This window comes from Chiroxiphia lanceolata, chromosome 4 (assembly GCF_009829145.1).
Source record: "Chiroxiphia lanceolata isolate bChiLan1 chromosome 4, bChiLan1.pri, whole genome shotgun sequence".
Taxonomy (NCBI): Eukaryota; Metazoa; Chordata; class Aves; order Passeriformes; family Pipridae; genus Chiroxiphia; species Chiroxiphia lanceolata.
Window position 1 is genome coordinate 31,593,205 of NC_045640.1, and position 25,798 is coordinate 31,619,002.

General features: G+C 35.3%; 1 protein-coding gene across 24 annotated transcripts in view; it reads left to right on the top strand.

The window, feature by feature from the left end:
• PCM1 (pericentriolar material 1) overlaps positions 1-25,798 on the top strand; it is a 41,253-nt gene that overhangs the window by 9,455 nt on the left and 6,000 nt on the right. For 7 of the 24 annotated variants that reach the window (XM_032685349.1, XM_032685348.1, XM_032685350.1 and 4 more), the window contains 27 exons: positions 1,156-1,333; positions 3,611-3,720; positions 4,149-4,365; positions 5,586-5,784; positions 6,067-6,246; positions 6,967-7,124; positions 7,338-7,552; positions 9,048-9,199; positions 9,281-9,410; positions 10,079-10,207; positions 10,644-10,834; positions 11,376-11,573; positions 12,489-12,711; positions 12,836-12,981; positions 13,947-14,137; positions 15,266-15,449; positions 16,104-16,462; positions 17,005-17,163; positions 17,976-18,032; positions 19,217-19,389; positions 19,474-19,602; positions 20,185-20,305; positions 20,618-20,755; positions 21,006-21,139; positions 22,208-22,342; positions 22,882-23,079; positions 25,357-25,416. In XM_032685349.1, the coding sequence (XP_032541240.1) occupies positions 1,156-1,333; positions 3,611-3,720; positions 4,149-4,365; positions 5,586-5,784; positions 6,067-6,246; positions 6,967-7,124; positions 7,338-7,552; positions 9,048-9,199; positions 9,281-9,410; positions 10,079-10,207; positions 10,644-10,834; positions 11,376-11,573; positions 12,489-12,711; positions 12,836-12,981; positions 13,947-14,137; positions 15,266-15,449; positions 16,104-16,462; positions 17,005-17,163; positions 17,976-18,032; positions 19,217-19,389; positions 19,474-19,602; positions 20,185-20,305; positions 20,618-20,755; positions 21,006-21,139; positions 22,208-22,342; positions 22,882-23,079; positions 25,357-25,416 (4,464 nt within the window). Of the gene's footprint in view, positions 1-1,155; positions 1,334-3,610; positions 3,721-4,148; positions 4,366-5,585; positions 5,789-6,066; positions 6,247-6,966; positions 7,125-7,337; positions 7,553-9,047; positions 9,200-9,280; positions 9,411-10,078; positions 10,208-10,643; positions 10,835-11,375; positions 11,574-12,488; positions 12,712-12,835; positions 12,982-13,946; positions 14,138-15,265; positions 15,450-16,103; positions 16,463-17,004; positions 17,164-17,975; positions 18,033-19,216; positions 19,390-19,473; positions 19,603-20,184; positions 20,306-20,617; positions 20,756-21,005; positions 21,140-22,207; positions 22,343-22,881; positions 23,080-25,356; positions 25,417-25,798 lie in introns of those variants that run through there. The other 17 variants (XM_032685351.1, XM_032685360.1, XM_032685363.1 and 14 more) reach the window with 13 other exon arrangements.

Below are 25,798 nucleotides of genomic sequence, written 5' to 3' on the forward strand. Positions count from 1 at the left end.
TGTTCCTTCCTGCTGATTTCATTGTGTGATCTATTTTGTCTCTGCTTTCTGTATAAAAGATAAAGTTTAACAGAAATGATCAGTGCCAGTTGCAGTGCATCTTTTAGTGATACTTGCAGAAGTTTAGAGTTCTGGTATTTTTCTGTTTTCTCTGGAAAATTCAGCATTCCTTGATACCCAGAACTAGTTAATAAAATGCCTGCTCTTATTCTGCAGGAATATTCTATTTGATGCAGAATATTTGAACTGAATTTTCTGCTTCAGGAATTAGCACTATGTGGGTAGAAGATGCTTTTAAGTTAGTAGTGTTCTTAGATACTTGTTGGCTGCTAATAAAAAGGAGGCAATTTTTTCCATGATTTCATCTGCATAGTGCAATAATCCAGCTTCAAACAGGATCAGGATCTTAACTGGATGCCTCATTATTAAAATAGTTAATTAAAATACTCCATTGGCTGGCAATCCTTGAGTAACAGTTTTGATGCAAATCTTCAGCTCTTAATTAGGATAGGATGAGGAAAATAACTTGAGTTCTAGTGTATTTTAACTGCTCAGCGTGCTTCCATTGTTTCAGATCTGTTTTCTGTGTGTTTGAAAATGTAACACAGAGGGGATTCTGTGCAAGTTTTTGGTTTGCAATTGGTTTACATAAATCTGGTCTGTTCTAGCATCAATGCTATAAATACAGCATACAAAGCTAAACACATAGGTTAGAGAAGAGTAACTGCCTAAAACATTCTGCTGAAAATTTAGAGATTTTAGGCCAGTGAATCAATTGAGATCTTTTATGTAGTTCCATGGTACAATGTCTTATCTTGCTTACCTTTACCAGTCTTAGAGGTTAACACCCTCTTATATGATTTAAAAGTCAGAAGGATGTCTTTGGGACATTAGGTCAGCTGACTGGATTTCTAAAGAAAACTTAAACCCCCAGGAGTGATAAGCGTGTCTTGGTGATACATGCTTCTCCCAATCGGATGTCTAAAATTTTTTAAAGATAAAGGACTACTGAAAAGGTGAAGCTGTTTAATTTTCACCTTTTTACACAAACTGGCTGTTTATTCCTATGCAAGTCGTGCTTGTTTTGACACTTCTATTGCTCTTACTCAACAAATAAATTGTCGTGGTTATGGTAATGTTCCTCTCTATTTCCAGGCCAGAGATCCTCAACAGGAAGCGAAAGAGGAGTTGGAGAACTTGAAAAAGCAGCATGATTTATTGAAAAGGATGCTACAACAGCAGGAGCAGTTGAAGGCTCTTCAAGGGAGACAGGCAGCTCTTCTTGCTTTGCAGCATAAAGCAGAGCAAGCCATTGCTGTCCTGGATGATTCTGGTATGTGGAATCGTGGTGTCTTTAATATCATGTTATCATGACTAAATGATTAAAGCTGGAGTTGTGGAATAAACACTAAAAAAGTCTTTTTATAATACACTTTTTAAAAATTTTACTGGGAGGCTTCTATTTCTGAAAAGAATTGACAATGTAACATTGTAAAATGATGTGTCATTTAAAAAACACACAACTGATTACTTTGGTTTACTGTAAAATCCTAAAATTGTGAGATTTTTCTCCTAAGAGTTAACTGCTGCCAATACTAGTCAGATTAGAATCCTGCCACTTGTCTCCATCGTTGTGCGAGGGCTTTGAAGAAAAGAATCGGAGTGGGGGGTAAAATGTGTCTCTCTACATCCTTCTGTCTATAGGCAGTTAGTAGTTTGAGGTTTAATTTGTTTTTTGTAGAATTTTGGGTTTTTTTCTGCTGACTGGTTGCTTGAAAGTTTAATAGCCATTAGTAGACTAATGGTTTATTTGATAAAAGAAAGGAGAGAGTTACTAAAGCAGTCATATAAGTAGGCGTGAAAGTAGAACTCTGAAATTCTATGGCATGTAAATTGAGAGCATGATTCTGATAATAAAGCACCATCATTGTTATAACCTGTAGTTTAAAAGCATTCTACTAATTTGTTTTCATATATTCCCAGTTTTTCAGAGTTATCTTTGGAACAGAGGTGACTTCTTGATATCTGTTTAGAGGTTGTCAGCAGAGTTGTTTTTTAAAAGGCTCAGTCTTAAAAGGAAGACAGTTGTTCTTGTTTTGTGCACTTTGATACGTGAATTTTCATTTGTTGGAAACTTGTCCTGCCTCCCCCAACCCCTCCCAAAATCCTGTTTGTTTTTCTTTTGAAATGGGCTACAGTTATGTGTGCAGTTATAGGGAATGACAATTTTGCACTGAGCAAGTTCAGATTCAGTCTGTGTTACTGTTCTGATTCTGATTCTTCCCTATAAGATTAGGCTTGATTAGAGGGTATGTGGGATAGTAGTTCTTGCTGCAGTTAATTTTTGTATTTAAAATATCTTCATTTGAATAAATAAGGCATTGGTTTCTACACTTTTTTGTAAAAGTCTCCTTTTAAGGTTCCTTTTTCTGATGAGCTCCTCTTCCTGTTTTGCTCTTCTTGATTTGATAGATTATAGGAAATAAGGTGTAACTAGGGTGCAGAGATTTTAGAAAGCTACCACAAGAGCAAGAGAAGCAAGTGTCTTTGAAAGACGTTTCCTTGTTTCCTAAATGGTTTTTGGAAGTTATTGTTCTCCTGTCTGCAGTAGTAGACCTGTAATGGAATCTGCTTTCTGTGCTTTCCTGCAATATACAAAGCTCCATCTTGAAGAGTGGGTAGAAAAAAGGATTGCTTGTGATAAATTAGAACATTTTTTTTTTTTAAATTCTGTGGTGAAGGGGTTTTTTTTGTTAGTTTGTTTCACATTTCTATTATATCACTCTTAATAACAGTTTCTTACTGCTGTTTGTGTCAATTGGCTTAAAATTGCGGTATGTGCCAGAACTATAGGGTAGGAAATGTTAATATTCAAATTCAACTTAGGGCAAAGTAAATGTTTTAACTTTGAAAACAGTGAGACTTTATTATGCATGTAATGAAGTCATGATCTGGGGGGAAAATAAATAATATTTGTGCTTTATTTTTCTTACGAACTGTTAGTTCATATTTGGGGAAAAAGCAAGAGTTATTTTGGTGTGTCAACTGCCACTTCAATATCTTAGTAGTATTTGAATATGAACTTTCATGCAGGGGAAAAAAAGACTTCCTTTTAAATGTATTCCTCTCATAAAGCTTTTTGAAGGACAAGCCCCAAGACTCTGTTTGCGGCTGTAAAGATTACAACTTATACCAATATGAAAGCTTGGTGTCTATTAATTTATTATTTTAAGGAAATGAAACTTCATGTACTGTTCTTAGTTTAGCTATACTAAATAATTTCTAAATTTTATTACTAACAAAATGTTTCTATCAACCCTAGAAGCTTGGTTGATTTCATTTTGCTCTGACCTTCTTAGCAAAACATGGAACAAGCTTAACAAATCTTTTTTACGGTCCTTCAGAAAGCAGCTCTGAGTTGTCATTAGTATTTCTGTAATGGAGGTAATCTTTCAACAGTAAAGCTGCTGGAAAGGACACAGCGTTAAAGATATGTGCTGTATTTTTAGACTTCAGTATATTAATGTTAAACCACAGATTTTCATCAAAAAGCCTTTATTTCATTGCTGTGGAAAAGTATTCACATTTCCCCCTCTTTCTGTATACCCAGTTGTAACAGAGACTACAGGCAGTGTTTCAGGAGTAAGCCTTACATCAGAACTGAATGAAGAATTGAATGACTTAATTCAGCGCTTTCACAACCAACTTCATGATTCTCAGGTCAGTCCTTAGACTGCACTGTATCAGTTTTGCCATTATCAGTTTTTGTTAACCTTTTTAATAGTGCAGTTAAATGTGTCTTGCTCGTTTCTCTGCATTTGCTAGTGAAGAAATCAGAGTTCTCCCAAACTTGAAAAATCAACATCTTTGTATTCTTAAGGGTTATTAGCTGACTGAGCTATGCTTTGTCTCGCAGGTTTCTGTGAAAGTCCAGAGAAGTATTTTCTATATTGCAGTAAAATTATTAACTCAGTATATAACTGATATATCATTAAAGTGTTTTCAATATATTTCCCTTTATGATGGTCTTTGTTTTGGTGTCGATTCTGGTGTTGAGTCCAGCAAGCCCATAAGAGGGCTTTTTGTTTCTTAGAATTTATTTACCTTTTTTCATAGTACTCTGAATAAAATGAAGTTACTCTTTTTAGACACAATCTGTGCCAGATAATAGAAGGCAAGCAGAAAGTCTTTCACTTACCAGAGAGATTTCACAAAGCAGAAACTCTTCGGTGTCTGAACACCAGTCAGATGAGAAGGCACAGCTTTTTAACAAGATGCGAATGTTGCAGGGTAAAAAGCAAAAAATGGACAAACTATTGGGAGAACTTCATACTCTTCGTGACCAACATCTAAATAACTCCTCCTGTAAGTAAATATAGGCAGAATTGTATTTTTTCAAGAATACAACCTTTTTAATGTGCGTATTTGTAACATGGTCTTTCAGCTTGCAATTGGTTAATGAAGTGCAGGTGATAAACTTGTGCTGGAGTAATATTAATGTAAATGTTTTTTAATGCTGTATAAGTTTCTGTCTTAATGAAGAACTCTACAACTGATGGTGAATGTCTTCTCTACTGGCACTTTGGTTTATAACATCAGAGTTGACTAATGTGAGGATGTGATGATAGGGTTTTTTTCTTCAAGGCTTGTCTGTAACACGTCTGGCTTGTGGAGACTACCATATGAACTTGAACTTTCTGTATTTTTGTCACAGTACATCTGCATTTATTTACTCAGCATTTCATATGTTAGTACTTCTACAGCATTATGGGGTTTGCTTATCCACTGTCAAAAGGCTTTCTCCTGTGCTAGTCGCAAGGACTTCAATCATAGGCCATTCCAGAGGACCTTAACTGTCTGAATGGACAAGGGTTTGGACCTGTTCTTTAGATGGCTTTGTCCTCTCCTTAGTGTCTTGATGTGGGGCTGCTTGCTGCTCTCACTTTCTGTTTCTGGAAATGCATATGTACTGGTGAGGTTTATCCTGTAGCTGGAAACTTCTGAGGGGTGACCACAGTGTGTTGTGGCTAACATTAAGAAATGGAGCACTGGAAGCCTGCACCTGGAGGGCTACGTGCTGATTTAATAGTTACGCTACTATACCCCCATTTTTCTGCACGTCCTTAATGCATATAATGTACTTGGGTATGATTTCGTATAGCTGGGAGAAGCAAACATCATGTTTATGTTCCACAGCATATGGACAAAAGAGCTTAGTAGAGGTGAAAAAATTGCTAGGGTTTTTGTTTTTATCAACTTTGAAATGTTAATTTAAAAAAAAAAAGAGCAATTCAGCTTTAAATAAACCCTTAAAAGAATGCCTTGGGCAGATTCACAGCATGAGAGCTTTCACTTATGACATTTGATAAAACTAAAAGGGACTAACTGAAATCTTGTTTGCAACAGATACCTTATTACTCCCTGCCTATTGACATTGCATGCCATGAAACTTAAGAAAAAAAGCTTTAATCTTTCTAATAAACGTTATTAACTGCTGTTTTGTATGTTGGTAATATTTTCTGTAGTTATTTTAATATAATTCAGTTAAGCAAATTGTTCATGTGAACTGTATTTCTTTCCTGTAGTTTTTCCTGCTTCAGGTTCTCCTCAAAGGAGTATTGATCAAAGAAGTACAACTTCAGCTGCTTCTGGTCCTGTAGGCATAGTAACTGTTGTCAATGGAGAACCAAATAGCCTGGCATCTGCTCCCTATCCTCCTGATTCCCTCGTTTCTCAAAATGAGAGTGAAGAGGATGACAATCTAAATCCAACAGAAAAGCTTCAGTAAAAGTTCTTTAATTTCTTTTCATAATGTGCATTAGTGATTTTGAGTAATTTGTTACTTTACCATTTCCATATTTTAATCTACTTAATTTAGTACTACAAACTCTTTACTAAGTGGTCTATGACAATCAAATGAGTTTAGAGCTTCAGACAGAAGGGTATTACAGCTAGGAAACTGGCAGCAAACTTTAAGAACTTTAAATTGTATGTGCACTTTTTAACTCTACGTAGATTCAATTAATACGACAAAGGATATAAAATATTCTCTTTTTTTCCCCTCAGGAAGCTAAATGAGGTTCGTAAGAGGCTGAACGAGTTACGTGAGTTAGTTCACTACTATGAGCAAACATCTGATATGATGACAGATGCTGTAAATGAAAACACTAAGGAGGAGGAAGAAACAGAAGAATCAGAAAGTGATTCAGAACATGAGGATCCACAGCCTGTTACAAATATTAGGTCGTTGTATTTTTTTGTCATCCTAAATCTTTGTAGCTGAGTTGTTGCTTCAGGAAACCTGCAGGACATTATTTCAGTCAACCAGAAATAACTTAAATCTGTGCTTACATTAAATTACCAATTTTTAAAATGAAGTAGCTGTGTTACACAGATGTTTAATAATCATCTTGTCCTGGGTAGCTTATTTTTGTAGATTAGAGTTAACATTTAGAAAATCACTTCAATAAAAGACTTCAAAAATCTGTAATTCCTTTGGGTTTAAGCATGGAATTATTTGTATGGAATTCCACTAGAAGGTTACAGTCCTAGACTAGGAAATTAGAGTAAAAACAAACTTCAGTTTAGAGAGGTATTTACAGCTATGGTCTAACAAGGCAACTGTGTGCATCAAGGATCTTCACTGTGCAGAAAGGAATACTCATTTAGCTATGAATCATATAAAGCTTTTATAATACAGACATGGACCTGAAGCTCTCTTGTGTTGTTGTAGTTCTAGCAGGCAATAATTTATAGCTGCTTCTAATTATTTTTTAAAAAATAATCTGTTGGAGAGATGAATATTGAAAAATTCCAAATGTCTGGACTGATTTTATATGGGGTTGTGTTTTTTTATTTTAATGGTCAGGACACATTCCTATAAAAGCTAGGTAAAAAAAGGCTGAAGTAAAATTGTATCCATATCAGTTCTTAAAAAGTTAACATGAGTAATTTATTTTACCCTAGAAACCCTCAAGGAATCAGTAGTTGGAGTGAAATAAATAGCAACTCAAATGTACAGTGTGGAAGTAATAACAGAGATGGAAGACACCTTAATACAGACTGTGAAATAAACAACCGATCTGCTGCTAATATAAGGACTCTAAAGATGTCTTCTGCTCTAGGTGTGTTCTAAAATCTTCTGTTAATTTTACATCTTAGTGCAAATAAAGTCGATGGCTGCACAGAATCTGGGAGAACTTTGTTTGATGAGCAAAATGTTCAAGAGTCTAATCATTAAGCTGATAGTTTTCTAACATCCAGTAGTTTCAGTGGGCTTCAGAGGTTCAATAATGTGTCTTTGGTACTGTTTTGTTTCCTCCTCTCCCTGCTTCTAGACTGTCATAATAGGGAGAATGACAAAGACCTTGATCTACCCCAAGGTGAAGATGATGAAGTGGAAGAAGACAGAGTTAGTGAAGATTCCGTGTCTAGTCACAGAAGCAGCCTGGGTGATGCTGCTGGAGATGCTGAGTTTGAGCAGAAGATCAATAGGCTTATAGCTGCAAAACAGAAACTTAGACGGTTACAAAACCTTGCTGCTATGGTGCAGGTATTTTATAAATATAAACTTATACACAAAAATGTAGCATTCATTATTTCATGTAACGTATAACTTCTAATAGGGAAAAATACTCTGCTTAATGCAACATTTAACATGCTTAGTTTTAGGATGGGGAAAAGAGGTACTGTTTAATTCTTCTGAACTTAAGCGTGGTACTTCTGAAGTTCAAATTTGGAATTTTCTTGAGGGATGCTAACCTAAGGATGGCCTTAATATTTAACCTTAGCACTGGATTACAGAATATGAAACAAGAAGTCTTAAGATTTTAAAAAATAATTTTGATCTACATTCTTAAGATGATAGTGAATATTCAGCAGGTTTAGGTTTTTGAACTGTAGGTTTTATGACATTGTTCAATCAGTGAAGAAAAATGTTTTTCATTAAAATCTTTGGATGTTGCAACATGTTTGAGTTGGGTTGTTTTGGCTGGGGGCAGTATTTTTTGTTTATTTTAGAGTTTTGAGGGCCAATTATGAATTGGAAGTGTTTTTAATTTAGAATATCTCATGCTAATTTTTAAAAAATAAAAGTACAGTTTCACAGATACAATATCTCTACAGAATGCTCATATTTGAGCACCATCTAGTGTAATGTCTGCATACTGAGTACACGTAGGTGTATCAGAAATGTAAAAGCTTTATGTGAGAATTTTAAAATCGATCTCAGTTAGAATGCACATTTTACAATAGCAACAGTATAAATGCCATTTTGTTATTTCAAGATTTTACTCCTATCAAAAATTTCTCAGTATCTGAGAAATTATATCATCACCATAGAGATGTTAACTGTACAGTGGTATAAACTGGAATTAGAGATGATACAACAGGTTCCTTAATAACCTAATTAATGGCACGTGTTCAGTCTTTCCTTCATGTTTATAAGATTTTTTATCTGTATGTGCTCAGCAAAGGTACTGTAGGTCTGTGAGCTGTGACATACTTGGTCACTGATGGTGATCTCTCCTGTTCAACAGAGTCTGTATTAAGAACTATCATGTTGGAAAACAAAAGCAGCAGTGGCTACAGCTTTCATATTTTCAGTTTGAGGACTGAAAGTAGAGAAATAACAAAAAAAAAAACCAGAGTAGAGAACCATCTGGAAGACTTTCTCTAAAATATTTTAGATTTAATTTTCAGAAGTAGTTTTGTTATTTTAAGTTGTTAATAGTAATATTTAATTTATGACTGCAGTAATTAAGCAGATTTGTTCACCTTAGTCTCCTGCTCCTCTTTGCCTCCCTCTTTCTTTCTTGATATGCATGTGTGTTTCTGTCCACTGAGTCACAAGCAAATGATTTATGCATCCAGAATGAGACAAATTATCTTGCATTTATAGTGGAAGTTTCAGTAGTGTGAGCTTTATAGCTTTAAATTTTCTCATTAATTTAGCATAAAGTCATGATGCCATGGTGATAACTTCTTAAACTAGTTACATTTTGTGTCAACTTGAAAATAGTCCAGCTACCTTTCTGACATTATTTCAGGATGATGATTCAGAAGCTCAAGGAACAATTGCAAATGCATCTAATATTGATGACTTGTTGGGTGAGATGGAAGAGACAAAGCAACAACCAAACAATGTCCGACCTAGTACCAGCAAGTTAAAAAAAGATGTACGACTGAATGAAAAAGCAAGGTAAACCTTTTTGTCAAAGGATGGTAGTCATGCTTTAGGCAATTTTTCGCTGAGTAACATGTGGGTAACTTATTTATACAGAGAGAAGTTTTATGAAGCTAAACTTCAGCAGCAGCAACGGGAGCTTAAGCAGTTACAAGAAGAAAGAAGAAAACTAATTGAAATTCAAGAAAAAATTCAAGTGTTACAGAAAGCTTGTCCTGACCTTCAAGTAAGTAGCATGTATTTCTTTGCTTTCCTAAGGTGTTGAGCAACGAAAAATAAAACATCTTACAGGTCATTTTTCTCTGTAAAAATTTGAAAAAACTTAAAATTGGTAATACTTGTATACTGTAAGCAGGTGGACTTTTAAACCCAGAGAAGAGTTCTGCTTAAGTCATTCACTGTTCTTACTCAGTGATTGCTATATCAAGCTCTTAGTTTCACTGTAGTTTGTCCTCAAAAGCCTTGATGTAGTCTTCAAAGATAGAGAACCTATTTTATTTGCCTGTCCATACCTGCCAGTCACTGCTGCTTCGCTTCTCTTAGTAATCATTTGCTGTGATTTCAGAACAGTAAGCATGATCAACACTTTCTTGCATTTAAATTTAACTGCACAGTGCTGTACTGTTTTTCATGCTCCTTGAAGATTAATTTCTTTCTCTGAAGTGAGCAGTAAATTATCAATACCTGTGCAACTAGAGCATTATATAATATCACGTAAATTAAGTTGTTTTGATTCCTAGCTAAGTTCTGAGATAAGTGTTTAGACTTGATTCAAAAATCCCTCCCTTTTCCCGGAATACTGATTTTTCTTACCTCAACTGTGTTTTATTTTAGCCACAGGTAAGTTTTAGAAAGCTATTATGCTCTATTTTGCCATTTTGCTTTCTCTTCTAGTTGTCAGCTGGCCTGAGTAAGTGCCCAGCAAATAGACAGACTTCACAAGCGACACTGACTCCAGCCATGAATGAGTTTAACACAGCTGGCAAGCCTTTATGTGATCAGTCTGTAACAGTAGGCAATGAGGTATTTCATACTTGATAATCTGTGACTTAAAAAAGTTCCAGGTGACTTGGACATGTTTTTAAGTACTTGGTGTGGGGAGTGGAGTAGTAGCCATTTTAACAAAACTTTTATAACTTCTTTGTTTTGTTTGTGGAAAGAGGGAAATCCTGACCTGAACTGGCAAGACATTTTTCCCTAAATAGAGTGGTTATTGCCAGCTATTAATGTGTAAGCTGAATGAATTTAGAATTTTTACTGTGAATGTTTGATAGGGTATACCATAGACAAGTCATCCATAAAGAAAATGATGGAAGTATTTGAAACCTAGTTTATCTTCAATGCATCTTGCTTCCCTTTTTCCTCCAAAATTGTCTTAAATAATGATCTGGATATTACATAGTCTTTCTGAAAATTATGGTACCATTATACTCTAATTCTTCCATTTTACTTCAAAAAGTTATGGTCTGAGATGAGAAGACATGAGATTTTAAGAGAAGAACTGCGACAGAGAAGAAAGCAACTTGAAGCTTTAATGGCTGAAGATCAGAGGAGGAGAGAGCTCGCAGAAACAATATCTACTGTAGCTGCATCTGTTAAAAGTGAAGGATCAGAAGCTCAGTGTACTCCACAGCAGAATAAGACAGAAAAGTAAGAGCAAAAGTCACTCTGTGTTAAGCAGTGAGTGTTTCTGTTTAGTGAGATGTCAATGTTGGGGCTATTTCCTGTGTTCATCTGAACACTGAATATGATGATATAGCAGAGCAGTAAATTAATTTCTTGACTTCTGAAAGTGACTGTTAGTTGGCAACTTGCCAGTTTTGCAGGGTTTTCCAGCATATTTAATCTCTCCTGTTCTGTAAGTGGGTAAAAGTTACCTAAGAAAAAAATGAATGGAAAATGCCAAATGATCAGAATAATTGTTCTTCATCTCTGTTCCATTTATAATAAAGTAGTATTTTTCTAAGACAGTAAGTAATTTCATTTAACTGTCCCAGTATTAGAAGAATACAAGTTTAATTTTGCGTTGGTAAGATAATGTTTTAATGCATTTTGGTGCAGCTTGATTAAATGCAGATAGACAGACGTATAATTGTCAACAGATTGTTTTAATAATGTGTCATAAACTTAAAAAAAAAATACTCCTTTCCAAACATCCTTGTTCTCCCCTTGCCTCTGCAATGTTCACTAGGACAATGGCTACCTGGGGAGGTTCTACCCAGTGTGCACTAGAGGAAGAGAATGGAGATGAAGACGGTTATGTCTCTGATGGAGTTGGTCAGGCAGAAGAAGAGGAAGAAGATGCATCAAGTTTGAATGACAGCTTCTCTATTTATCCCAATAACAACATACCAGAAAATGCCTATTTTGTTAAAGAAAACAAGGATAGGTTTGTAGCAATACTTGTTGATCTTATGTTTGTCAGTATACTTGGAAGGGGGTAAAAGAAGCATTAACTACAAGGCATCCTTACACAGGAAGGGGGAACTTCTTTCTGCATGCTAGGGAGGTGTGAGTAGTGGCATTTTCTTGTCTGTCTTTGTAGCTGCAATGCATATGACTAATTTGGTTATTTCTTCTCTTTTCAGTCTTATTAAATGTCTGCCATTGAGCTCTCCAGTTGTGTGGCAGAGGCTCCTGATGTTCCTGTGTATTTTTAATCAGCTTAGAAGATAATTGATCTGAAATTTTTACTCTCATATAGATCAGTCTCTTTGTAAATAGTAGTTCAGAGAATTAAACTAGCTCTGAAATTTTTCCTTTTAAATTGTTGGCTTTTGTAACTTTGGAAACTGTTTTTCAAGTCTTGTGAATATTTTTAACTCTTGTTTACCTGATTGACTTCCTTAATAAGTTTTGTGTGGCTAAATGAAAATGCCATGTTAAAAGTAATCTAAATATCTTCAGATATTCTCTCTGGTTTTGATACCAAAATAATTTCAGTAGATAGTGGCCTTCTAGTCAGGGACTGGACTTGTTAATGTGCTATGTTAGTGACTTCTGTTCTTACCTGAATTCATATTATACAGTAGTAAGGGACAATACTAAAAAAAAATCCAGAAACATCATAAGCGTTTTTTGTTTTTGACAGCTATAGTCAGTTGGGGAGATCTTATTTTCTGTTTGTTTAGGGTAATGTGGGATTGACAAAATGGCAGGGCTGATTAGCTGTCACACTCAAATGGCTTGTGCCAGGTGACTTGTTGACCTACAACTGAAAATAATTTGAATAATGGACGTATCATTAGAAGTTGTTTGAAATGTTGGAATTTTTTCCTCATTCTTCATTTTTGTCCCAACCCAGGTGGAAAAACTGCCGTCCTCTTTCAGCAGATGGGAATTACCGTCCAGTGTCTAAGGCCAGGCAACACCAAAACATAAGTATGCGGCGTCAGGAGAACCTTCGGTGGATATCTGAACTTTCTTATGTGGAAGAAAAGGAACAATGGCAAGAGCAGATCAATCAGTTGAAGAAACAGCATGAATTTAGTGTCAGCATTTGTCAAACTTTGATGCAGGATCAGCAGGTAGATATGAAGAGCAGTTAATTTGCTGTTCTTACTTTGTCTTTTTTTTTTTCCCCTAAATCTTTCCTAGCAGTGACTTCTGGTTTTGGTACTTTGGTCACTGTTATGTATTTTCTTTCCACAGACCCTCTCTTGCCTTCTACAGACATTGCTTACAGGCCCATACAGTATGATGCCAAATAATGTTGCATCTTCACAAGTACATCTTATTATGCATCAATTAAACCAGTGTTACACTCAACTGACTTGGCAGCAGAGTAATGTCCAAAGGTTTGTTGACTGTATTAGTGCTTAACTATGGATTTTGAAATGCTTCAGTAACAGAGAACATGGTTATGTGAATAAAAGATTACAAATAATGATTAAATATGAGACTTTGGAACTTTTAAGTTGATTTCAAGCCTTTGAAATTGTGGGCAACATTTCTGGTTGTTGGTTTTTTTTTCAAAACTGGTTTAACACCTTTGAACAGGTTCTTTTTGAGTAATCCTCCTTCAAGAGAACCGAAAGTTGGCAGCTTTTCCAAAAATCTTTTTATGATAGCTTTATTTGGCTTTTTTGATTTAGACTTGCTTTCCTTGAATACACGTTGTGTCTGTAGTTTTTGCTGGACTACCTGGCAAGATTCTGGATTCTAATGGTAATAGAAAGCAAAACAGCTTTTTGTCCTTTCTTGGTGTTGTCAGTTGGAATTTATGCTTCTTACGTTTCATTTGGATGTCCTGTTTTTGCCTTCTGAACAAATGATCTTTTTTGAAAAAAGTTGTAATAGTCATTTTAGTTGTTGCATGGAAGTTCAAGCTCTATATCTCTGCTTTGTATTTGGTAAGTGGTATAAAACTGTCCTCTCATACAGTTTTTTAAAGTAATATTAACTTTGGTTCTGCAAATATTTTGTATATTTGATTGTTTCTATTGAAATTTCCTTTTCAACTTGCTTATTTCTTTAGAATGTAGTCAGTTTTTTGTTGTTCTTGCAACGATGTTTAACCTGTAAACATGACCACTCCTACAGAGCAGTTGGTTTTAATCCTGTGCCTGTCTGTCACTTGAGCTTAAAGAGAAGTTATTTTTTTCTTGAAGTTTTTTTTATTAGCTGAATGGAGCAGTTCTGTACATACATTACATGGTGCAGGTGAAATAATAGGAAGCTCAAATTACTTCACTGTAAATTGACAGCGTTTCCTTAGCATTCTTCTTTTTTTCCCAAGTCGTTGCTTTTTCTTGTTTTCAAGGCTGAAACAAATGTTAAATGATCTTATGCGCCAGCAAGAACAACAGTGTCAAGAGAAGCCATCAAGAAAGGAGAGAGGCAGTAGTGCACCACCGCCTCCATCTCCTGTTTTCTGTCCATTCAGCTTTCCTCCCCAACCTGTGAACCTCATCAATGTTCCAGGATTTACTAATTTTTCCTCCTTTGCTCCAGGTGGGTATTACTATAGGGTTGAAAAGTAATATGAATTTCAAAAACTTCCATTCCCTCATTTAATTGAAATCTTAGTGTGAACTTGCTGAAACTCGGTAAATTTTCCTTTATATTGAGATGATCTTAAGCAGAAATTTAACATTTATTCCTGAAGAATTGTATGTTTTTAATTCAGTGTGAAAAGCAAGACCTTTTCAATATGAATTTGTTTACAATTGAAAATACCAACTCCATAAACTTAAGGTTTCAAATGTTTGAAGCATTTACATACCTTCAGCAGTCATTTAAAAGTGTTCTGACTAAGTGAACCCTCTGATTTCAAAGTGGCACCTGGTAATTATTTCTGTTTTTCTTAGAACTTCCAACACTCATTTTTGTTCTATATACCTGTAAATGGAATGTGTGAACTAATTTTTGTTCCCATCAGAGCTGCAAAGTAACTGTTGACTTGGATACAGTATTCCTAATATCTTTATCAAATCTACTTTTACTGTTGAATTTGAAATAGAAAAAAAAGTAGGTATTTTACTGTATAATCCAAAGTTGCCAAAACTGTCTTCATGTATTTCAGTCTTTTCAAGAAAGCAGGAAATAGGCATAGACCTAGACTGTAGATTGCAGATTCTAAAGTCTATTTTCTACTTTGAGAACATATGTTAAATTATATGGAACTTGCACAGAAGAATAGCTGTGTTCAGTTTGCCAATACCATAAGGATTTTGAGGTTAAAATTTAAGTATTTTGAATCTGTAACTTTTTTGGCCCTATAAATACTTGAACCATTGGACTTTTCTTATAAATTTGACAGTGTTTGAAGTATTCAGGCAGACAGAACTTTGACTTTTTTTGGAACTCTTATTTTTACTTTCACTTATAGGAGCTCATTACTCAGGTTTCTTGAAGGACCTTTATCTCCACTGATGGGATTGTAGTATTCAGTAGTGTTCGAAACCTGCATTTAAGATAAATTCTGATTGTTCTGGAGCTTTCAGGATGAAAACAGTTCTTGCTTACTTCCCCACTGTGTTTTTCTTCATAATTTTATGTTTCCACACAGTATGTCTCAAATTGGACTTTTATAACAAATAAATGCGGTAGGATCTTCTGACTCTCTTGTTTACTTTGTAGGTATTAATTATAATCCAGTGTTCCCTTCTGGTTTTGGAGATTTTGTACACAATATTTCCCCACACAGCAGTGATCAGCAGGAGCAACAACATCCTCTAGATAATAATGCTTCTGGTAAAACTGAGTATATGGCATTCCCCAAACCTTTTGAAAGCAGTTCTTCTAATGGAACAGAAAACCAAAGGTATTTAATGTCAAAGTGCAGTTCTCCTTTAATAATTTCTCCTCCCTTTCTTCTCCCTCTTCTGAGGCTTGTGGGAATTCATCATTTGTTGAGGGAATTTATTGTAATAGAATTAAAATACGAACTTTACTTTTGCAGCTTCCAGTTTAATTTTTCTCTTTTTTTAAGTAGTGTTCTGCTTTTCTATATATTAATTAGTGTATCACTTCATGACTGCTTTAAAATCAAATATTGTGTTGGAGTGGTTTTGTGATGTTTTATGGAAGTACAGAAAGATTTTGTTTCCATGGGTGTTTTTGAAATTGAGCACTTTGAATAGCTAGAGAATATAATGTCAGTGAATGCCTGTTTTTTCCTGCTACTTTTTTTAAAGTTTTTAAGAAATATTTTGTCCTATAGTACTATTTGAGCACAGCAATAGCTGCATAAGTATATTCAGGTTGAAATAAGTGATAGTTGTGAATTTCTATAATTTTCCACTTCAAAGGGTTCTCTAGATTTTTTTTTTCCAATGTTCAGTTGGTGCCTAATTAACAAGGGCAGATAACTTGCATTATGGATAAACTGTTTACCTGGTAATACATGCTGTTTCTATCGGAGAGACTAGGTTATGATATATTGAGCTCTGTCTGTCCTTCTTTTTCTTTCTGACAGAAGGAGTCATAGACAACCTGAAGAGGAAATGGAAAAAAGATCAACTTGGTTTAATGATAGCCAGGAAATGAAAAAAGATGATCAGTTTCAGCTGAGAGCAGGTTTTGCAGTTTCAGTACAAAATGTTGCTTCTGGTCACAAAAATCAGTCTGATATGAGCCAGAGAAGAGAGTTTGATGAAGAGTCTTTGGAGAGTTTTAGTAGCATGCCTGATCCAGTAGACCCAACGACTGTGACAAAAACATTTAGGTCTAGAAAAGCATCAGCACAAGCAAGCTTGGCATCAAAAGATAAAACGCCCAAATCAAAGAATAAGAGGAAGAGTTCTTCTCAGCTAAAAGGCAGAATTAAAAATACTGGTAGGTTGTAAAGTAATCTTAAATACTGTTGCAAACTTAGCTTGGATTGTAATCATTACATCCCAGAAAGTTTGCTCTCCATAAATAGTACCTATAATGATGAAAATAAGTTACTGAAATATGAGTTCATCTTACATAATGTAACTACACAAGGTTTTTTAGTATTTCAGTAAATAGAAAGCATACCTGATTAGAATATCACGATTGTGAAAGGATCGTGGATGCAGATACATGAAGATCTGGAGTAACCAGGAACTGGTTACATCTTCATTGTCTTCATGTTCAAACTGAATGATTTGCTGAAAGATATGCTTCAGTAAAATACTGAATGAGAACAGGAGGACAGTACAAGATGTATAGTTGTATTGTTGCAGTCACTAAGCATTTAGTACTACTGTATGTCTTCAGTGTACAGAGGAAAATTTTTGGCTAGGAAACATCAATGGTATTTTGCATTTTTAAGAATGCCCATGAACAAATTTTTAAGAGTAACAAAACATTTATAAGCCTTTTTTTTTATTTTTTCCTTTTCCTCCCATTAGGTTATGAAAGTGCAAGTGCTTCTAGTGTGTGTGAACCCTGCAAGAGCACTAAAAGCAGGCAGTCTGATGAGGTGGTTCATGCAAAGGTGTTCAGCAAAAGGAATCGGGAACAGCTGGAAAAAATAATTAAATACAGTAGATCTACAGAAATGTCTTCAGGTACTCTTTTCTAAATGTCTAATTGTTTTCTGAACTCTGAGTAAAGGACTTCCACACTTAGTTGCTAGTGTTATTTAATATCTCCATACTTAGTTGCTAGTGTTATTTAATAAGTGGTGTTATTTTGACAAGAAAACAGTACTGTATATTTAGCATGTGGATTTTCCATTTCAATTTCTAAGGATGCTTCAAACACAGAAGTGAGTAAAAAGTTTGATACTGATTGCTTTTGTGTGTTTTCTGTAGATTAAGTACTTGATAAAAGTAATTTAGAAACAGTTACTGTAAGACAAGCAAAAATGTAACCAATCTTGCCCAGTTGTTGGTGATTTTATGGAAGGTAACTGCACAACTGATGAAACTTTGTTGAGTGTTTAAACTACATCCTGTACTGCATACATGTCTTTTTTTCTACTCATGCTTAAATGAGCTCCATCAAATATAATTCAAATTCAACCATGTAACATCACATAAACCCTTACATTTTTGCCATCTGCTTTTCTTATATCTAGATCATAAAAATACTCTCCTGTGTCTTTTTAGGTTCTGCCAGTGTGTTTGTTTCGTTTGAAAGATGTAGAAATTTTAGTCGTCACAGAACAATATCCAGCTTTGCCAGCATAGCTGTGTCCACACTAAGAGCTGTTTATTAGTATGTGTAATAGCTCTTACTGGTCAAGTGCTCACAATAAGCAGCTCTGATGTGGTTTGGATAACTAAGCAGTCTTCCTTCTGCTATTTTGTATAGACCCTGTCTTTATTTCTGGTGCGCATTTTTGTGTTTATCACTGTCTATCCCCACTTTCCTACAGCGCATGCTAGGAGAATTCTGCAGCAGTCTAACAGAAATGCATGCATTGAAGTGCCAGGTAATGCATTCACTGCTTAGCTTCAACAATATCCTATTACTTTTTTTTTTTCTTCTCTTTGCTTTGGTCCTATAACTCACCGTTTAGCAGATGTTCAAGATTAGTGCTATTGCGGCACCTTCCCTATAAACGAGACGAGAAGTTACTTGTAATTTGCATGAAATGCACTGTTACAAACTACTACTTTGAATTACATTGTGGACAACGCGTTTACCGCTTTGTTGATAGTAACAATTACAAATAGAAAATATGTAGGTAGATAGTACAACAAAAAGCTAATTTTAGTAGGCATTTTTAGTATGTTTAAAAGCTGCTATTATGTTTTATTAGTGGGGGAGGGAAGCAATTTATGGTGACTTCTATCAAAGGTGGAAAATCTTGCCTTTGCTTAAAAATACTGGTAAACTATTTGTAGGTAATCATATTGCACAGTAATGTTTGCTGTGTTGCTAATAACTTCATTAACTTGAATACTAACAAATACACATCTGTTAAACTAAGTTGAGTTTTCCAAATTTAACTTTGCTTCCATTCAGCACTTTCAAAATTATGTATGTAATAATTGTTGTGATGCAAGGATAATCCTTAATTTTCAAAGGAATGGGAGAGATAAGGAATACATTGTCTTCTGATACCTGTGTAATAGGGCTTAAGGGTAGGAGGTTTTATGTGAACTCAGGAGTGATACTAGATACGTGTGAGAATGTAGCATTTATGCTTGTGTGGGAAGGAGTGGCTTTCTTGAATTCAGTCTTAAGCTTTCTCAATGCTGTGTCGCAAAAGCGTGGACTACTTGTATAAACTTGAGACTTTTGGTTATCTTGTGTGAAATATCTTAAAACTCGATTTTCAGTGTTGAATACCTATTCTGAAAGCAACATTGTGATGTGTGCAGTATTCTCTTTTATAAAGAGTACTTTCTAAAGGTACTGTTGAGAAGTATAAAGAAAATTTTTCCTATGAATGTCTTATATTATATTTTGTACATAAAAGATTGCATAATTTCAGAATGTTTAAATATTTGCTCTTCAGGACATGAGTAAGCTTTACGAAAGCAGCTATATAATGGAATCTACAATGATTGAGATATAATTTGTGTACCTGTAACTTGCATACCTGATAGGCAGTTGTCTTTCAAATGGATGCCTGTCACAGACTTAACAAGTTCCTTTCTTTTTCTGCAGAAACTGGTAGTGATCTTTCTATGTTTGAAGCTTTGCGAGACACAATTTATTCTGAAGTGGCAACTCTTATTTCACAAAATGAGTCTCGTCCCCACTTTCTTATTGAACTTTTCCATGAGCTTCAGCTGCTAAATACAGATTATCTGAGGCAAAGGGCTCTGTATGCTTTACAGGTATACACAAAATTGTTGATCTTGTGTATGAATCAAACAAACCTTAGATCCCTTTTTACAGCATAGATTTATTACCTTTTCCAGGATATAGTAACCAGACATTTATCAGAGAACAATGAAAAAGGGAAGTGTGCAAAATCACTGAATTCTGCAACATGGATGGCATCAAATTCTGAACTCACTCCCAGTGAAAGCCTTGCCTCTACAGATGATGTAAGTTTTCCAATCAGAAGCTGGTTTACTGGCAGCTTTTTCTGTATTTCAGTTTACACTCATGCTTGTCTACTGAAATATTCGTACTAGTGATTAAATTTTGCTGAAATTAGTATGGACTTTTCTAAACAAATAGTTGCAAGAGAATCTTTATGCAAAAGTGATAAAATATGGTAGGATTCTTGATGCTGCAAATGAATGTTGTGTCAGGAATGAATGGAACATGGAGAGGGATGGAAAGTGTGAACTGATATTTGGAAAGAGCCCAAATCCTTTTCTGAGTAGGATCAGGGCAAGTACTTATCACAAGATTCTCCAACAATTTTTGCTTTTTTTAATTTAAGAAATCACTGATGCCTTCTTACAGTTTCTTAAGAGTTTTATAGTTAAGTCTTTGAAAGAGATATAGTAGAATCACCTGATAGATATATATCCTGAAAGCAAGGTTCTTCTCTAGTCAGACCACCTGGTGACATGTCTTGATACCACAGCATGTGGCTGAAAAGAATTGCTGGCTTGTTGAAAAATCTGTGAGAGTATGGTGCATTCTTTCTTTGTATTCAGTTGTTTGGTGTTTTTTAGGAAACTTTTGGCAAGAACTTTCCTACAGAAGCATGTCAAGATTGTGAACAAAATGATGCAGACAATGGGAGTACTATGTCTACATCTTCAAATTTTGAACCCTTTGCCACTGATGACCTTGGTAAGAATGATGTGATTTAGTGTTGTGTTACTCCTTCCCTCCCAAAATGCCTGCAATTCTCCACGCTTTAGTAGTACACTGTTATTTCATTTTTAGTGTGTAATCCTATTTTCTAAAACAAAATATAGATAAATAAGCCTCTTGGGAAACACTTTGAGTTGATCACAGTGTGTAATAAGGTATTATAACTCAACTACAGTTATACGTAGATTTCAAAACTTGTGGCCTTGAATTAATTTTTATAATTGTTTACTTGTCTATCAATTGAAAACTTTTTATATAGATTAAAAAATGTTTTTATTCTAAATATAGGGAACACAGTGATTCACTTAGATAAAGCTTTGTCTTGGATGAGGGAATATGAGCGTATGAAAATTGAAGCTGAAAGTACCCTTGACTCTGAGGGCTGCTCTAGTAATTTTCAGGGTGCTTCTACTGCTAAATTAGAAGGTATGCACATATACACATATTTTGCTTAAGTTTTAGAAAATAATTATTCTGACTATGAAGAATCATTTAATTGGCTGAATTGCTTTCCTCTGTAGTTATATTGAAAACCTCGCTAAGTTTCAAAGGATATTTGCCTACTTAAGGAAATACAATTTATTTTTTAAAAAGGAAAATATGTTTTTGAAATTGATATTTCTTTAATAGTAATATTGAATGTCTTAACTGTGCCTATTTTTTGAATTAAAACGAGGTCCAGGTACCAGTGAATGTCAGCCTATGGCACAGTCAAGTGAAGTTTCTGCTATTCCATGTCCTCGTATAGATACTCAGCAGCTTGACCGGCAGATTAAAGCAATTATGAAAGAGGTTATTCCTTTTCTGAAGGTAAGAACTCTTTGTAATATAGTGTGAATTAGAAGAATAGGAAAAGGATCTGCATAACTACACAGAAGAATGTAATTTAAAATTGATCACTTGCATCTTAGAAACAGCTATCAATAAGTATGTGTTAAGTTGCAGACCTTGCTGATGATGAAGTAAAAACTAAATTCTTCCGCAGAAAGGTTTTGTGGAGCTTCTAGTAGGAGAAAGAAATGGTGAGGTTTCTAGATTTCACAGGACTGGTGGACTTGGCATCAAAAAGAATAGAGTTTGCTTGCTTTGGAGCTGACCAAATCAAATAGGAATGTTTGAGAATGTAGTTCTGAAATATTTGCTGCCTTTCAGCAAAGAGAACTGAGATAACTGATTAAAACTGTTACATATAAGGTAACAAGATATTTTTAAAGAATAACTCTGAGTTGTTGATTTTTAGCATTATTTTCTTAAGTTTACAAATGTCTTTAAAGTTGTTGAGAGCTTGTCAACTTCTGTGAATTCAGAGCAGAAATGTACTACTTTAAAGAGGGAGAAATAGTCACAGTTCCTTCTTTGCGAGGTGAAGAGCAGAGAAGCTTGAGTTGTAAGATGCTTAAGTCGCCTCCCTGTTCCCTTTTATAGTAGGCACAGTGTATAAGCTTAGGTTTGTGTAATAAGGTTCTCGGTTGATACTAGGTTTAAAAACTGAATACTGTTGCCATGCCAGAGTTGCGCTGCCTGAAGACTTCTGTTTTGCTTGCAATTTTAAAGTTGCATGTAACAGTAGATATCTTAGCATACACTTTAATACACTTGAATACACGGCCACAGTATATGAAGAGTCTTAGTTTGTCTAAACATTATAAGATGGCATGTACTCATGTATTGGAAAAGTGAGATAAAGCTTTGTGTCATGACCAGTCAGGCATTAGAGAAGTATGGTGTTTGTGAGATGGATTAGGACCTGTTTGTGGAGTGCTGTTCCTTCACTGGACAGGTGATTTTTTTTTTTATAAATTAGTGTCAGTATTTGAGTTGGTGGCTAACTTTTCTTTTTGAAGTGATAACTAAGCTCATTCTGTGATACTTGTTTAGGAACACATGGATGAAGTATGTTCTTCTCAGTTACTGACATCAGTAAGACGTATGGTCTTGACTCTTACACAACAAAATGATGAAAGTAAAGAATTTGTGAAGTTCTTTCATAAGCAACTTGGCAGTATACTTCAGGTTAGTAGTTTTTCAGTGCTGTTTTGCAACTCTTCCAAGTTGGCTAATGAGCAACAGACGAACCAGCTTCCCTGAAGTTGTATTTTACAGCTTCAATAGCATAGCTGCAGTTCTCCTTCACCTTTGATACAGTGATGAGGTGTGTTATCTTCTTTCCCAAAATTTAAGATTTGCCATGCACAGAGCTTCTTTTTCATCACTGCCATATGATGAGAGGTGTATCCCTGGCCTGTGGCTTTCTTCAAGGAGAGCTCTGGTGATGCTTTTCATGGATATTTTATGTAAATTCCTGAAAATCAGTAGTTTGCTCCTTTTTATTTTTTTTCTACAACCATGCAGTTTAAAACATGAGCTTACTAAAACCAGTGTTATATGACTAGAGATTCCACTTAAAATCTGTTTAAGACACTAAAACATTTGAAAAAAATACAAGCTATTATATACATAACCAATTTTGAGTTACTGGGAATATGAACAATACTTAGTCTTTGAAGTTTGAAAACCTGTTTCAAAAACTGAAGAATTATTTCTTTTCACAGGATTCACTGGCGAAATTTGCTGGTAGAAAATTAAAAGACTGTGGCGAGGATCTTCTTGTGGAGATCTCTGAAGTGTTATTTAATGAATTAGCCTTTTTTAAACTTATGCAAGACTTGGACAACAACAGTATTTCTGTAAAGCAGAGGTGTAAACGAAAAATAGAAACTACTGAAGCGATACAGTCTTATGCTAAAGAGGTTTGTTTTGTTATATTTTTGAAAAATGTAGCTTTTCTGAGATTGTTATATATGTGTATTTCCTAAACTAGTTTGATTACCTTATTTCATATGTTGTATTTATTTTACTTACTTATTTTACTAATTAGTACTGTGTAATCACAGTATTGCATGAACTGGTTTTCATCAGTAAGGACAAGTCCTGCATTATAGATGACGTCTGTTACAGATAACTAATTGTGTAGACTTGGTACATAAATCAGAGGAAATATTTTAATGGTTAAATGTGCAGATAGGAAGGAGTAGACAAGTGTTGAAATAGTACTAACATCTGGGGCCATTGAGTAATCGGTTTAACCCCAATAGGCAGCTCAGCCCCACACAGCCTCTTGATCACTGCCCCCTGGTGGGATGAGGAGAGAATGAGAGTGGTAAATGGAGAAAGCTCATGGGTTGAGATAAAGACAGTTTATTAAGCAAAACAAAAGCCATGACCACAAGCAGAGCAAAACAAGGAATTCATTCACCACTTCCCATGGACAGGCAGGTGTTCAACCACTTCTGGGAGAGCAGGGCTCCATCATGTGTAATGGTGACTTGGGAAGGGAAACACCATCACTTTTAACGTCCTCCCCTTTGGCTCACTCCTTCCCCAGCTTTACATGCTAAGCATGATGCCATATGGTGTGGAATATCCCTTGGCTCAGTTGTGACCAGCTGTCCTGGCTGTGTCCGCTTCCAGCTTCCTGTTCACCTTCAGCCCCCTTGCTGGTGGGGTGGAGTGAGGAGCAGAAAAGGCCTTGACTCTGTGCAAGTGCTGTTTGGCAGTAAGAAAACATATCAACAGTTTTCAGCACAAATTCCAAATGTAGCCTTGTACTACCTACTCTGAAGAAGTTCAACTATCCCAACTAAATATTTTGACACATTGGGGGTTCTAGTTCATCATCTCTTCAGTTATGCCTGCAGGTTTCCTTGCAGTAGCTTAGTTTGGCACCATCTTTACCGAATTCAAGTAAGTTCTATGAAGTCATCATGTAGTTAGTTTGTTGGCATATGCAGAAAGAATCACTTTCTAGACTTGCTGTGTAAAATATACATAAACTTTCCAGAAATATTCAGGACTTCAGACATATTCTTGCTCTAAAAAAGCAAGTTTGGATTGGTTTTCACACCATTTACATTTTTAATTTTAGTATTGCTTTTATTAGGAGCATAGCTGCTTTTTTTTAAAGTTACATAAACTGTTTACAGAACAAACAATAAACTAGATTATGGTCATGTATTTATGATTTCAGTGTTCTTTCAGGTTTCTTCGAGAAACACTAATACCAAAGCAAACCCTTAACTCATTCTTGTTTTAAAATGTCAACAGAAGATACTTTTTGAACCTGTCATAAAGTCCTGCAAGTATTTTTAGGAGTGCCATCAGCTATATTTCAAAATAATTCAACTTAGGTGTATCAACAGCATGCCTAGTAGGAGGGAGACTGTGGAGTGCCCTGGAAAGAGGCCAGAAGAACACTCTGAATCAAGAAAGATTTGGACACGACTTCTTGTTTTATCTGAAGTTACTCATTGGGCCTGTGTTACATAAAGATTTGGTTTATACACTGCTTTGAGAAAACATTGAACTAGCTTAGGCTCAAGGTTTCCTCTCCTCTCCTGGAAGACAGGGAGTTGGGTTTAAGGTCAATGTTTACTTCGTTGCTGCGGCAGCACTTCAGACAGAGCTAGAGATGAGCCAGAAGTGGTAGGTTCTGGTTACTTTGTACAGACCTGCACAATTATTCAATTATTGGTCTTCTCACAGCCCTCAACTCTGGAATCCCGATGCAGGCACATTTTATCTTGTTTGATTTTTGTGGCTCTCTTGTTTCCTGTAAAGTAACCAGTATTACATTGCTTGCTGAAAAGCACAGTGCTTTGTCTTGATCAGAATTAGAATCATAGAATGGTTTGGTTGGAAAGGACCTTAACGATCATCTAGTTCCAGCCCCCTGCCATGATGTATCTAATTGTATATGTTAAATACGATTCAACCACAGACTGTAGAATTAGCCCATTATAAACATAATTGTTTAAATAAAAAGGGCTAGCACAGTTTTTTAATGCTTTGCAACTGTGAAATTTTGAAGACATCTGCGTACACAGAAGTCCCTGTGGCTTACTGCCATTTTAAGATAGCAATTCTTGGTAAGATTGGCATTTCAGCCTGGCTTTCATGAAGCCCTGGTTTGGTTCACTATTTCCAAGTTATTTCAGTTTGGAATTGAAGATAATCTGTGTTTCTTCTAGGCAAAAAAAGGTCTCCAGGTGGATGTTTGTTCATCTGCTGAAGATGTCGATGAGGACAAAGTATGTGTATGCTCTCAACTGTCTTTATTCTTCAGATAGTTTCACAGATCACTAAGTCTTACTGTTCTGTGTTATAGGAATCAAGTATTTGTAAGGGTCCCATTTCCCAGTATTCAGAAATTTATTAATCTCTTTCCTGTTATTTTCAGTGATTTACTTTATCAAACTAACAGAGAAACTTGCAGATTCCCTTCTTAAGGAGAGTTTAAATATTTTTAGCAATTAACATTTTCTTTTTTAATGGTATGGAATAAGTTCCATGTTAGGGAGAAGGTAGATGTTCTGAGTTGGGACACATGGTATTTGAGGTTTCAGAGCCCAAGTCTGCCTGTGCTCTGAGTATTAAATATTAGTGCTCAGAATTTCTCCTTTTTCTTTTTAA